The sequence below is a fragment of the Chinchilla lanigera genome, unplaced genomic scaffold (genome assembly GCF_000276665.1).
Source record: "Chinchilla lanigera isolate Chin_1 unplaced genomic scaffold, ChiLan1.0 scaffold00196, whole genome shotgun sequence".
Taxonomy (NCBI): domain Eukaryota; kingdom Metazoa; phylum Chordata; class Mammalia; order Rodentia; family Chinchillidae; genus Chinchilla; species Chinchilla lanigera.
The window spans coordinates 60,252-73,529 of NW_004955597.1; the positions used below are offsets into that span (position 1 = coordinate 60,252).

Sequence of the window (13,278 nt, forward strand, 5' to 3'; positions counted from 1 at the left end):
TTAGAGAAAAGAAACAGATCACCTATAAAGGAAAGCCCATCAGAATCATGGAAGATTTCTCAACACAAGCCATCAAATTAAGAAGATCTTGTATAAACTATTTTAGCTCCTAAAACAAAACAATCTCCAACCAAGATTGATGTATCCTGCAAAACTGTCCTTCAAATGCAATGGAGAAATAAAATATTTCCATGATAAAGAAGAACTGAAGAATTTACAGGTGCCAAACTAGCCCTACAAAGGGTACTAAAATATATTCTAGAAAGAGATAGGAATGATCACAATTTCAAGAACAACAATAGAAAGGAACTACCACATAGAGCAAGCAGTTAAACAGAGAGTAAAAGTAGGAAACCAACAACAGGTGAATAACATGACAAAGATAAGCAAATACATTTCAGTTATAACTATTAATGTAAATGACCTCAATTTGCCAATCAAAAGAGTGGCAGAGTGGATCAAGAAACAAAATCCAACAATATGCTGTACACAAGAAACACATTTAACTCAAAAGAAAATTCACAGACTGAAAGTCATAGGATGGAAAACAGTCCTCCATGTGACAGGAACCCAGGAAAAAGCAGGAGTAGCTATTATGTTTGCAGACAATGCAAACTTCAAACCAAGAATTATCAAAAGAGATAAAGAGGGTCACTAAATACTTGTCAGGGGAAAACTTCAAGAGGAAGAGATAACAATCATAAATACGTATGCACCAAACATGGGAGCACCCAACTATATGACAAATCTTAATACACATGAAAAACCAAATAATTAACAACACTATTGTAATGGGAGACCTTAACAACGCATTGACTCAAAGAGATAGGTGAACTGGACAAAAACTCAGCAAGGAAATATCAGAATTGAACAAAACTTGTGAACAAATGGACTCAGTAGATGTTTACCGAGTGTTCCACCCCATAACATCAGAATACACATTCTTCTCAGCTGCACATGGGACTTTCTCTAAAGTAGACCACATACTAGACCATAGAACAAGCTGAACTAAATGCAAAGAAATTCAAATTATCCCATGCATACTATCTGACCATAACACAATAAAATTGGAAATTAATGACAAAAGGTACCACAAGAACTCCATAAACACATGGAAATTAAATAATAGACTCCTGAACAACCAATGGGTCACAGAAGAAATTAAAGAAGAAATAAAAATCTACAAGCAAATGAACTTGTTAACACAACTTCCTGGAATCTGTGGAATGCACTGAAAGTAGTCCTCAGAGCAAAGTTCGTAGTGGTGAACTCACATATCAGGAAAACAGAACAATAACAAATAAATAGCTTAATGCTGCACCTCAAAGTTTTAGAAAAGGAAGAAGAACTCAAGCCCAAAGCCCAAAGAAGGGAGGAGATTATAAAGATCAGGGAAGAAATAAATTCAATTGAGACGAAGAAAATACTCCAAGAATTAATGAATCAAAGAGTTGGTTCTTTGAAAGAATAAATAAAATTGATAAATCCCTAGACAACCTTATCAAAAAAGGAAAGACTCAAATTCATGCAATAAAGAATGGAAAACATGAAATCACTCCAGATCTTACAGAAATTCAGAAGATCATCAATACCTAGTTTGAAAATCTTTACTCCCATAGGATGAAAAACACAGAGGAAATGGACAGATTTCTAGATAAGTATAAATTACCAAAGTTGATTCAAGAATATTTATAAGTCTTGAATAACTCACTATCAATTATGGAAATTGAAAATATGATTAAAAACCTACCAACAAAGAAAAGCCCAGGTACTGATGGATTCACAGCTGAATTCAACAAGACATTCAGAGAAGAAGATTTAATGCCAACACTTCTCAAACTATTTAATGAAATTGAAAAGGAAGCCATTCTCCCTAACTCATTTCTGCAGGCAAGTATTATATTGACTCCAAACTCAGAGAAAGACCCAACCAAAAAAAGAGAACTATAGACAAATCTCCCTAATGAACATAGATGCAAAGATACTTAATAAAATACTAGCAAATAGAATGCAGCTAATCTTCAAGAAGATGATACATCATGACCAGGTAGGATTCATCCCAGGGATGCAGGGATGGTTCAATATATGCAAATCAATCAATGTAATACACCATATCAACAGAGCCAAAGACAAAAATCACATGATCATCTCAATAGATGCAGAAAAAGCTTTTGACAAAGTCCAACATGCATTCATGATAAAAACCCTATAGAAAATAGGAATAGATGGTCTTTACCTCAACCTGATCAAAGCCAACTACAATAAACCAACAGCCAACAGCATACTAAATGAACTAAAACTAAAAGCTTTCACTTTAAAATCAGGAACAAGACAAAGATGTTCACTGTCACCATTCTTATTCATCATAGTTCTGGAAACATTAGCCAGAGCAATTATACAAGAGAGAGATATAAAAGGAATAAGAATAGGAAAGGAAGAAGTGAAGTTATCATTCTTTGCAGATGATACTTTACATGGAAGACCCCAAAAACTGCACAAGAAGCCTCCTTGAATTCATCAACCAATTCAGCAGTGTAGCTGGATACAAAGTCAACACCCAAAAATCAGTAGCATTCCTATACACAAATAATAAACAGACTGAGAGAGAAATTAAGGAAACCATACCTTTCGCAACAGCATCCAAGAAACTGAAATATTTAGGAATCAATCTAACAAAAGAAGTAAAAGATCTATTCAATGAAAACTATTATACTTTGAAAAAAGTGATCAAAGAGGATCTCAATAAATGGAAGAATATCCCTTGCTCATGGAGAGGAAGAACCAACATTGTGAAAAAGGCCATACTATCAAAATTGTTGTACAGATTCAATGCAATTCCCATTAAACTACCATCAGCATACCTCACAGATCTAGAGAAAACATTCCTTAAATTCATCTGGAACCAGCAGAGACCCAGAATAGCAAAAGCAATCCTGGGCAACAAGGACAAGTCAGGTGGAATTACAATCCCTGAGCCGAAATTATACTACAAAGGCACTGTTATAAAATCAGCATGGTACTGGCTAAAAAAGAGACTGGAAGATCAGTGGAACAGACTGGAGGACACAGACACAACCACAAACACAAACACACTCAGCCCTAATCTTTGATAAAGGGGCCAAACAAACTCCCTGGAAGAATGATAGCCTCTTTAATAAATGGTGCTGGAAAAATTGGCTTGCCACCCACCAAGACTGAAAACAGACCCAAGTCTATCACCATGAACCAAACTCAAGTCAAAATGGATCACAAATCTCAATATTAAAACAGAAACACTAAGTCTATTGGAAGAGAAAGTAGGAAAAACCTTGAAGACATAGGGGTAGGCAGAGAGGTCATGGACAAAAACCAAACCAGGAAATACTTCAAAGAATCAACAACTGGGATTTCATCCTACTGAAGAGTTTCTGCACATCTAAAGAAATCACCAGCAGAGTAAAAAGAAAACCCACAAATTAGGAAAAAAATTTAGCTGACTGTCCCTTGGACAAAGGACTCCTATCTAGAACATATAAAGAACTGAAAAACATCAGCCCCTCAAAATTCAAAGACCCAATAAAAAAAATGGGTATTTAAGATGAACACACACTTCTCAAGTGAAGAAATACTGATGGAAAATAAACATATGAAAAAATGTTCAAAGTCATTGGTCATTCATGAAATTCAAATAAAAACAACAGTGAGAGTCCATCTCACCCCAGTGAGGATGGCTATCATTAAGAAATAAACCAATAACAAATGCTATAGAGGCGGCGGGAAAAAGGAACCTTTCTCCACTGCTGGTAGGAGCGTAGACTGGTGAAACTACTGTGAAATCAGTCTGGAGATTCCTCAGTAAAGTAGGACTAGAGTTCCCATTCAGTCCAGGTATTCCCCTTCTGGGTATTTTTCCAGAAGATCTGAAAACATCATATCACAGCAATATATGTGCACCCATGTTTATAGCAGCACAATTTGTAATAGCTAAATTGTGGAAGCAACCCAAATGCCTATCCACTGAGTAATGGATAAAAAAAGTTGTGATATTTTTACATAATGGAATAATACTCAGCTATAAAGAAAGATAACCTCTAGACTTTACAGGAAAATGGACACAACTGGAGACCATACTCATAAGTGAAATAAGTCAGACCTGCATATGCAAACATCATATTGTCTCACTAGTGTAAGAACCTGAAAGGGTGAGTAAAATCTAGGAGGTATGATAGATGTTGTCAAAGGAAAGAAAACTGCTCAAAAGGAAAGAACAACTAGGACGAAGGAAAAGGGAAAAGAAAGAAGGGGAAAATATGTATATATGTATACACAGGATAGCTAACATAGTTGTACCACTGACTTTTATTGCTCTATTGAAAGAAACAGTTAATGTGTAAGTGTATGATCAACCTTACAAGTCTATATTTGAAGATATCAATATGTAAGACAACAACCATTGTTAATTTCCTATCACCCTGTTTGAAATTCTGTATTGTTTGTATTGTTTTTATGTTATATTCTAAATGTATGTGTGTTTGTTAAGATTTTTTCATTCTTTTATCTTTAAAATAAAAAACAAATACATGTAGGCAAAAGCATAGGGTTTTATTATGTGAGGAATCAAGTTGACATAAGGAAGTAGGTCCACCTCTGACTGCTGCATGCTGGGCTTGATGCATCTCTGATTTAGAACAAGTGGAGTTCAAGGAACAAGTTATTGAGTCACAGGGTTGAAACAAGAGTGATGGTGGGATAAATAATATAGTCTTCCACTTCCTCACCCTTCTGCTCAGGCTGTGGAGGTGGTTGTTGGAGTTTGTGGTACTTTTTGTTTTCCTCTTCATTGACACAACACAATTTTCCATGTAGACATCCCATTTCAGATATTTCCCCTATTTTGCATTTCTTCTTGCAGTAACCTGCCACATTATTAAAGCATCTTGGGGGTTTTGCCCCAGCTGTGTTTGGAAAAACCATAGGAACAAGGTTAATTTCCAAAGAAGAACAAAATAAGAATGTGGTCCCCACAAGTTACAGTCTCCTATAGTACCAAAGTGAACCTTAGGCTGACAGGAGAAAACTCAGGGCCCGTCCTTGAAAATCATCCCCAGTGAAAGACTCTCAAGACCCCTGGTTCTGGGCCAATGCCTAGCTGGCACTGGGAACATTAGAACACATGTCACAAAAGCAAGGGCTCAGTTCCTGGTTATGGGGCCATGTAACATCACTAGGGCCCGGAAATCTCTGCTCTATGCTCCAGAGCCAGCACTGCCTCAGTTCTCCATTACCAGAGAACACTGCCTTGTCACCATCAGCACAATTCAGTTAGATCAATTTTTTCCAAAAACTGCAGGCAGACTTTTAAAATAACCACATAATTTGGCTTCACACTCACTGATATGGACATCAGCTCTTTTCTTGCCAAGATGTCTTTGGTCTGAGCAATAAGTGCTATTGAAAACTCCTCCTGTCCAGCCTGCAGGACTTCTCCAGAACTTGGCTCCTCCTCTCAATTCCCCACCACACGCTTCTTAATCTCTGATAAATGTTTCCCTGAGCATTAGACTCAGTTCCTCATGAAACCTGTCCCCCTTGAGATCCAAATTGTCATCTATTTGCAGTAATACATTCAGGTCCTAAAATTCCTTTTCCCAATTCTAATTCTCACCTCTACAAAAAGTACAGATCAAAAATGGAGACCGAGATGCATTCTCCCTATTCTAGATTTCACAATATGTGAAATATCCTTGAAGGTTAGAGAGGTGTATTTTGAGGGCCCCAGAAAGATCTTTCTTTGCCAATGAAAGGAGAAGGCACCTTTCACTGGCAAGTCTTCAAGTATGAATTTGGTGTTTCATGCTTCTCAGCTTTGTAATCCTCACTTTAAATAGAGGCATTCCAATGGACAGAGGTGAAAATTGAGATCCAGAGAAAATAAGTCACTCATGATAATGAAAGTATATTTTCACCTCCTCATTTTCTTTAAAGGTTTTCAATGATCCCATATCTATGAAAATTCCCTTGGTCCAATAAATATTTGAAATATTCAAACTTTGTGTCATCCCCATTACTGTTGTAGCACAGATTGAACATAAAATTGAATGGAAGGGGGTGGCCAGGTTCTTGGGTGAAAAATGTGTTTGTTATCCAAATGATAATTCTAGATAACAGGCTCATTGATACCTTTGGAGTGGATTCAAGAACACAGCCCTCTTCTGATCTCCCTGGCTGCTCCCTTCTAAGAAACAAACTCAAGACAGATGCCTAGGAGAACAGGCACTTTTGGTGATGCTGGTCAGATAGCAACAATCTCAAAGTTCCTGTCCCCACTTATATGAGCAGTGTTACCACCTATATTTTTACGGCACATTTAGACAATTACCTGTGAGTACCTGAGACAGCAGAACAATGAGAACCAGAAACAGCTTCATGTTTACCGATTTTCCAAGGGAAAGAAGTAGGAGGCCTTCTTCGTCCACTGGTCTTTGTCCCACAGTCTTTCAAAATGAGCTGGGGCTCTGAGTGCTTTCAGCACTTCCAGCTCGGATTTTATCTCACATGGGCAGACAGGAAGCACAATTTCACATCTACCTACATCCCCAAACAAAAATTCACAGTCACAGAATGTTCCATCCTATCATCCCTGCGCCTCTCTCCTCAGGATGTGAACTCCAGACAGCAGAAACTATGACTTCTCCACCTGGCTGTCAGCCATTTGGGTCAAGTTGGTTGATTATGTGCCCTGGTTTGGCTGGAACAGTCTTGGCTTGTTTCTTTGATTGTTTCTCAATCACAAAAGTAACTGAGATTGCAAGATAGATTATATCATCAGTCAAAGTAGACACATATCCAATAATAATGTTGAAACTTTATGAAACTTCCAGGTAATTATTTTAGAAGTATAATTGCTTTTGGTTTGGCATAGATAAATCCACATTATTTGAGAACTTCCCATAAAGCCTTGCCCATATAGCAAAGAATGATTCTACAACTGAAATCTTTTATAAGATAAAATCCCTTTAGCATAGTATTCAGCTGACTGTGAATTAGTCCCTGCCCTGTTCTTGTGGGGCTTCTTATGGAATCATTTACATTTCTATCACTTCTTGGCCATTTGGCTAAGATCAAGTGTGGAATCATTTACATTTTTGTCAAAACCGGTGTGAATGTTCCCACCTAATTCAGTATTTCCATCACCCATCTCACATTTAAATCCCGCCTCATGGATTATATTACCTACCATGAGCTCCATGTATTTGGCTCCTCATTTTCTTTCAAAGCTGTTCAATCATCTCTTATCTGTGAAAATTTCCTTGGCCCATCTGAATGGAGCTGCATACTCCCTGCATTGTGCCACCACTCTGCTCTGCATATATTTTGTGCCGGTGAAACCATGTCATGTTCGTTTGTTATTTGCAATCATCAGCAAGTCCCTGCCACCTGTTCAACATAGAATTCATACCTAACTGCACACAACTCAAGTGATATAATCAATATATAATTACTGAATAAATTATTGAAAAATATTGATTACTACCAAATACTCCACCAGCAATAGTTAGGATGTTTCCTGAAACATGCTAATTGCCTTGTTTTTGTAAGTTCTAAACACCAGAACCTTGAATTTGTAGTAAGTAGGGTTCATCTAATCCAAATATCTTTTTGTGACAGAATCTGAATGAATTTTAGAACCTGCAAGGCTGTATACATGTCTGGCAATGATGATTAAATTCTTACCACAACATAAAGTTAGAGTAGGGGGTTAGGTCAGAGATGAATATTGTATGTAGCTGACCATGTTTATCAGTAACCAGAGCCTTTGTCCTCCTCTGTTAATGGCTGTGGTACTTTGCAGTCCTTGCATGGCACACAGTACAGACTGGTCAGGCTTGCAGAGTCTCATCATATCATGCGTCGATCATATGAAGACTATGAAGTTCATGGGTGCAGGAAGTGTAGCCTCTAAAAGATCAGAAGTGTAAATACTTACGGAGGCTTTAGGGAGTAGATTAGTTTCTCATTTGCCCCTCTCCACATTATATGATTATGCCTTTTTTTTTTAGTTTTGTTTTCTCCCTTGACCAGAACAACCTACAGGCCATGTGTACTAGTCAGCTTCACGTTACAGTAATGAAATATTTGAAGCAATTAACTTACAAAGAGAAAAATGTTATTTTGGTTCATGGTTCTAGAGGCTTCAATCCAAGATAAAATAACCCTACTGCTTCAGGTCTCATGTGAGGGTAGCATAACGTGGCAAGTACACATGGCCTAATATGGGCAAGAATTGGAGAAAAGAGTACAAGAGAAATAAAAACATTAACAGGTCTTCCCCATTCATGGAAAAAGCTCTGGACTAACTTACCATGGGTAGAGGAAAAGACAAGAACAATGAAGGAGCCAGAGCTATGAAGGATGATTTTTTTAAGGTACTGACCCTGGAATTTGGCCAAAGCAATTACCAACTCCTCTAGAAGGGAACATGGATGGGGATCAAGAATTCAGAGAAAGGAGAGTTCTCTTGGAATGAATAGAACACTCTTCCAGCTCCCAAGAGTCCTCTGCCTAGCAGCACATACACCTTATGTCATTTAAAACACACACACACAAACACACAAACACACACAAATGTATGAAGTAGAAACTTTCTGGAGAGTAATGACTATGTGCTTAAGATCACAAAGCTGTTAAGTGGCAAAGCAAGTACAGTAACTCAGATCCCCAGTTCTCTAAATCCTTCCCCCTTTCCATCTCATCTCACTGTGTACCATGAGCAATTAATGTCCTGTAATCCAAGGCAAAGAGCCCAGACCTGGGAAACTTACCTAACCTCTCAAAATCTAAATATATAAAGCATAAAGTAAAAACCAAAAAGAAAAGGAGTCACAAAACAACACTAATACATTGTCCAGATACCTGCAATTTCAATCACAGACATAGGGTTAGATTCTGAAACCAGGTAGTAGGCTTAGGAAAGAAAAAGGACATAGTGGGAAAGGTGTATGAGTTAATTCTCCACATAGTACTAAAATTGTTTCATGTTGTTCTTTTTAATATTCTGTTCATATGTTTCATCCAACTTGAATGAAAGATACTTGAGAAGAAAGTAGTCTATCACCAGTCTATCACCATTTCTAGGCATAGAAAAGACCTTTAAAAATATCTGTTCAATGATTAGTTTGACTATAGACTATAGGGAAGCATGTTGTTATTCAGTGTTTTGCTCTTACTCAAGGGTTTCTTGAAGGTCATCTATCCCTGCTCCACAGTCGTTCTGGACACAGAGACCAAGCCACATTCCAGAGGCCTAGGTACCCCAGATTCACTGCAGGAAGGGAGGTTAAGTCAGGCATTAGCAGGTAAGGATGAGAAATAGACTTTCTCCTTTAACACAACCACATTCAATAGGTATCTGCACACAGCCCTATCTGAAGACAAATTCCTTTGTCATGTCTGACCTCCCTGAGAAAGATTGAGTAACACTGTGTGCCATGATCTAGAAATGGGGAAATGCTTATAGAACTCCCATCCCTGTGAGGAAGCTTTAAAAATGTAAAGATAACAAGTATATTGTGAATGTCCACAACAAGTGAGATATGACCGCGGAACAGCTTGCTACTCAAAGGTCACTGACTCATGAACCAACCTAAAAAGAGCTATCTTATGGCCACTGCTCAAATGTCCTTCAGTAATTTTTTTTTTGAGCTTGACAAAATTTATTGGTTGTTTTAGTAAAGACATTCATCTCAGTCATTTCTGTCTCCTCATCTTGACCTTACATTAGTATTTCATTTGGGTCAAGAACAGAGTATGTAGGAGAGGGATGTTATTTTAACAAACAGTAAAATGGACAAAAATGAGTAAGTTTGCCTACATAAAAGTAAGTTAAAGTTAAATTCATGTATCTTGATATAATTAAATCATGTAAGAACTAATAGTTCTATATACATTTCCATTGTTTTACTTGGGGCTTAATCTGAACTTTAACGTGAAAGAACAACTTATTAGGCATATGCACAGGTTTCTTCTCTGGAGTTACTACCTATTAAAAAAGATCAGCAAGTAACTACCACCAATGAAATAGTCTGAAGCTGCCTCCAAATTTAACATTGTAGGAATTCTGAAGGAAATCACTATTATCATTTTTCTTTTGTCCATGACTATGCTTTTAAAGATGTGTTTAACTGTCATATTAGAAAGTCCATATACAATACAAAAATACGAAACAAACAGCTTACAGTACAGATTTAAGAGTATATGTGATGAGCAATTCCATAAACTGTGTCTGAAGATGCACTTTCTTTCCTTTTATTTTCAGTACCTACAATATGCTTTTGAGAGGCCACTGGTCAGTATGCGTATACTTCAAATAAACCACAGTAACTGTTCTAGTAAGAAATTCTGTAATGACTTCAACTCAAATTATATTTAACAACTTAGTAACATAAACACATAGACGAAGTTACAGAAAATGCATCTTACTGTTTTCCCATCTTCATACAATGTTAAATTTTTTTTTTTTGGTGTTTATACCTTTTAAAAACTACAAACCAGCCAAATACTTAAGCAGTATGTACATTTAAATTTTTGGTGGTGGTCTGTATTTTAAAAGAAAGAGCCTCCTTATGATTTGCCTCAAGTTCTGGTGGAAATGGTTATAGGAACTAGCTAATAAACGAAAACCAAGAGAAGCACATTCAAAATCCTGACTTACTTTGGTAGCAAATGGCTGTTCTTTGAAGACTAATGAAGTAGACAAGACCATTACGGTGAAATGGGCTATTTCAAATACTCGATACTTCACATAAAAATTTAAAAAAAAAAAATCTTTTTTTTGTAAAAGAGCTAAGCATCTGTATCCACTGATAGCAATGCAATACCTAATGTATGATGACTTGAAACAAAACGAATGCCTGTAAGGAAAAAATGCTATTTTAATTTTATTTAAATTTACTTTCAGTCAATAGTCCAGCAATGTTTTCTTTTCAATACGATACTCCCCTTTTCTCTCTATAAGGCTGTTCCTGGGAGCCAGACAGTTTAGGTGAGGAGGGAGTTAATTTAGGAGGAACTGCTTGCAGTTTTAAATAGACAGTAACTTCTTGCTTCCCTCTTAATGTGCTAATAGTTGTGTCTAAAAAAATATGCAATTCTTAAAAAGGTACCATTTCTGATTTCTTTATTATCTGTAACCTTTGGAAACTAATCACATGAAACCACAAAATTAGCAAATGTCTTGAAATCTGTATATAAAACATAAATTACCTCTAATTTCAAACTCTCACTTATTAGTGTACCACTCAATCTTAAAAAAAAAAAAATGAAAAAGAAAAAGCAAAAGCGGCTCCAAAGATAGTCTTATACCATTCTTTAAAAAAGGAAACTGTTCCGTTTAACTTTACACCCACCCCACACCCTAACTCAAAACACATCATTTAATTGTCTTGGTCATGGACATTTCCAAGATGAGATTTTATATTTCGTTCCCATAGCTTCTGGTTATCAGAAAACCCATGCTTTCCTTTATTGAAAGAGTTTGGTCCGGCTGATGTTAGTGTATCCCTGCCAATATTCTTCATCCTCATCTTTGCTTCTGGAGGCATTTCCTCTGGTTCACTATCTTCATCTTCATTAAAAGCTGCTGCTACTGAAAGGGTTTTTGGAGCAAGAGTTGGAACAGTTTCTTTAGGCTTACTTGATCCAAGTTTGATGGATATAGCTGATGCTTTCTTTGATGTGTCACACCTATGGGAAATCCAAACTTGGAGATCTTTGTAGGCTTTGTGGGGAGGTCTGCAGCTTCTTCTTCAGCTGATCGTTTCTCAGCGCTGCGACTGGAACTTTCCCCTCCATTACTGGAAGAAACAGTCTTAGTTTTCACAGGTTTTTCTGCTTCTTCTTCAGGTCCTCCGGCGGCTCCAGCGCGCTTGGGCTTCTCCGGCTTCTCCTCTCCCGCCTTTCGGTCTGCCATGTTCCCGGCCGCGGCCTCCCCTGCAGTCACGCCAAGGACCGTCCTCCAGTAATTTTTAAGAGTTCCAGAGGACAGCTCAGGCTTTGGAGCATGAAGTTCTATCAAGTTACTGCACTCTACTTCTTGTTTGAAATGTACCATTCTTGAAGTCAATTACAATATTTTATCCTTGACATAGTACCAGTTTCTTCCAGACCAGGTTGAATTTTCCTCTAGGGTTCAAGCCACCAAGGATACCAGATGCTGTGCTTTGAGAGTCCAAAAGGCATGAGTCTTCTCCAGGCCTCATGCACCACCCTAGCAATTCTTGGGATCTGGGATCTCATAAAGTTCCTTCTAAAAACAAGTGCTTCCATTCTTGTTTTACCTCTGTTCCTCTCTGCACAAGGATCAGATACGGTCTACACTATGGTTTGGACAGGTGCCCCCCACAACCCTGTGCTAAATGTTTTTACCCTGGGGTGACACTACTGGGAGATGGTGGAATCTTTAAAATGTGAGGCCTGTAATGGGAAGTCTTTAGATCATTGGGGGCAAACCCACAATGAGGACTATGGGATGTCAGCCTCTTTCCTTCCATCCATCCTTCCTTCTTTCTTTCCTTCCTTCCTTCTACCCTTCCTTCCTTCTTTCCTTCCTTCCTTCCTTCTACCCTTCCTTCCTTCTTTCCTTCCTTCCTTCCTTCTACCCTTCCTTCCTTCTTTCCACCCTTCCTTCCTTCCACCCTTCCTTCCTTCCTTCCTTCCTTCCTTCCTTCCTTCCTTCCTTTCTTCCACCCTTCCTTCTTTCATTTTGCTCTGTTTTTCTGCTCCCTGAGCCATGATGTAAGCAGCGCTGCTCCTCCATGTGCTCCCTGACATTGTCCTCTGCTATCCCCACTAGATGACCAAAAGCAATGGGCCCTCCTGATTACAGCTGGAAGACTCCAAAACTGTGAGGCAAAACATCTTTTCTCTTTATAAGTTGATTATCTCAAGTATTTTAAGATAGTGATGGAAGATGACTAACCCAGCATATATTTCCATCTCAGTTTCTAGGAACCTGTGAATTAACCTTTTTGCAGTACTTTCTTCACTCTAGCCTCTCTTCATTACTTGTGCAAAGTATTCCTTTAATCCATAAGTAAACTTTGAGAGTCTAGTATGTTCCAGAAACTCTTTCCAGGTCCTCAAAATAGACATATATTCATGGTACATACACTCAAGAGCGAGAAACAGTTGAAAATCATATATGGATATGGGAATATATATCAGATGGTGATACGGTCTCTGCAGCAAAATAAAACATGGAAGGAAGGTAGATAAGAAATGTAGAGAGCAAAGCAAGGGAGG

The 13,278-nt window shown here is 37.8% G+C and overlaps 1 protein-coding gene and 1 pseudogene across 1 annotated transcript; both read right to left on the reverse strand.

Annotated features, from left to right (window-relative positions):
* Nucleotides 1-4,698: 4,698 nt before the first annotated feature.
* Nucleotides 4,699-6,441, reverse strand: Defb128 (defensin, beta 128). Its single transcript, XM_005414734.1, has 2 exons — nt 6,359-6,441; nt 4,699-4,934 (listed from the first exon to the last, which is right to left on the reverse strand). Exons 1-2 carry the CDS (start codon nt 6,405-6,407, stop codon nt 4,699-4,701), a joined length of 285 nt encoding a protein of 94 aa, XP_005414791.1. The 5' UTR covers nt 6,408-6,441.
* A 4,353-nt stretch (nt 6,442-10,794) lies between these two features.
* On the reverse strand, nt 10,795-11,967 carry LOC102018352 (annotated as a pseudogene).
* Nucleotides 11,968-13,278: the final 1,311 nt, after the last annotated feature.

Excerpts from the sequence above, each read along its gene's own strand:
- Defb128 (XM_005414734.1), bottom strand. The coding sequence starts at position 6,407 with ATGAAGCTGTTTCTGGTTCTCATTGTTCTGCTGTCTCAGGTACTCACA. Across the intron at positions 4,935-6,358 it reads GCTGTCTCAGGTACTCACAG|CTGGGGCAAAACCCCCAAGA; the intron begins GTAATTGTCTAA and ends TTCCAAACACAG.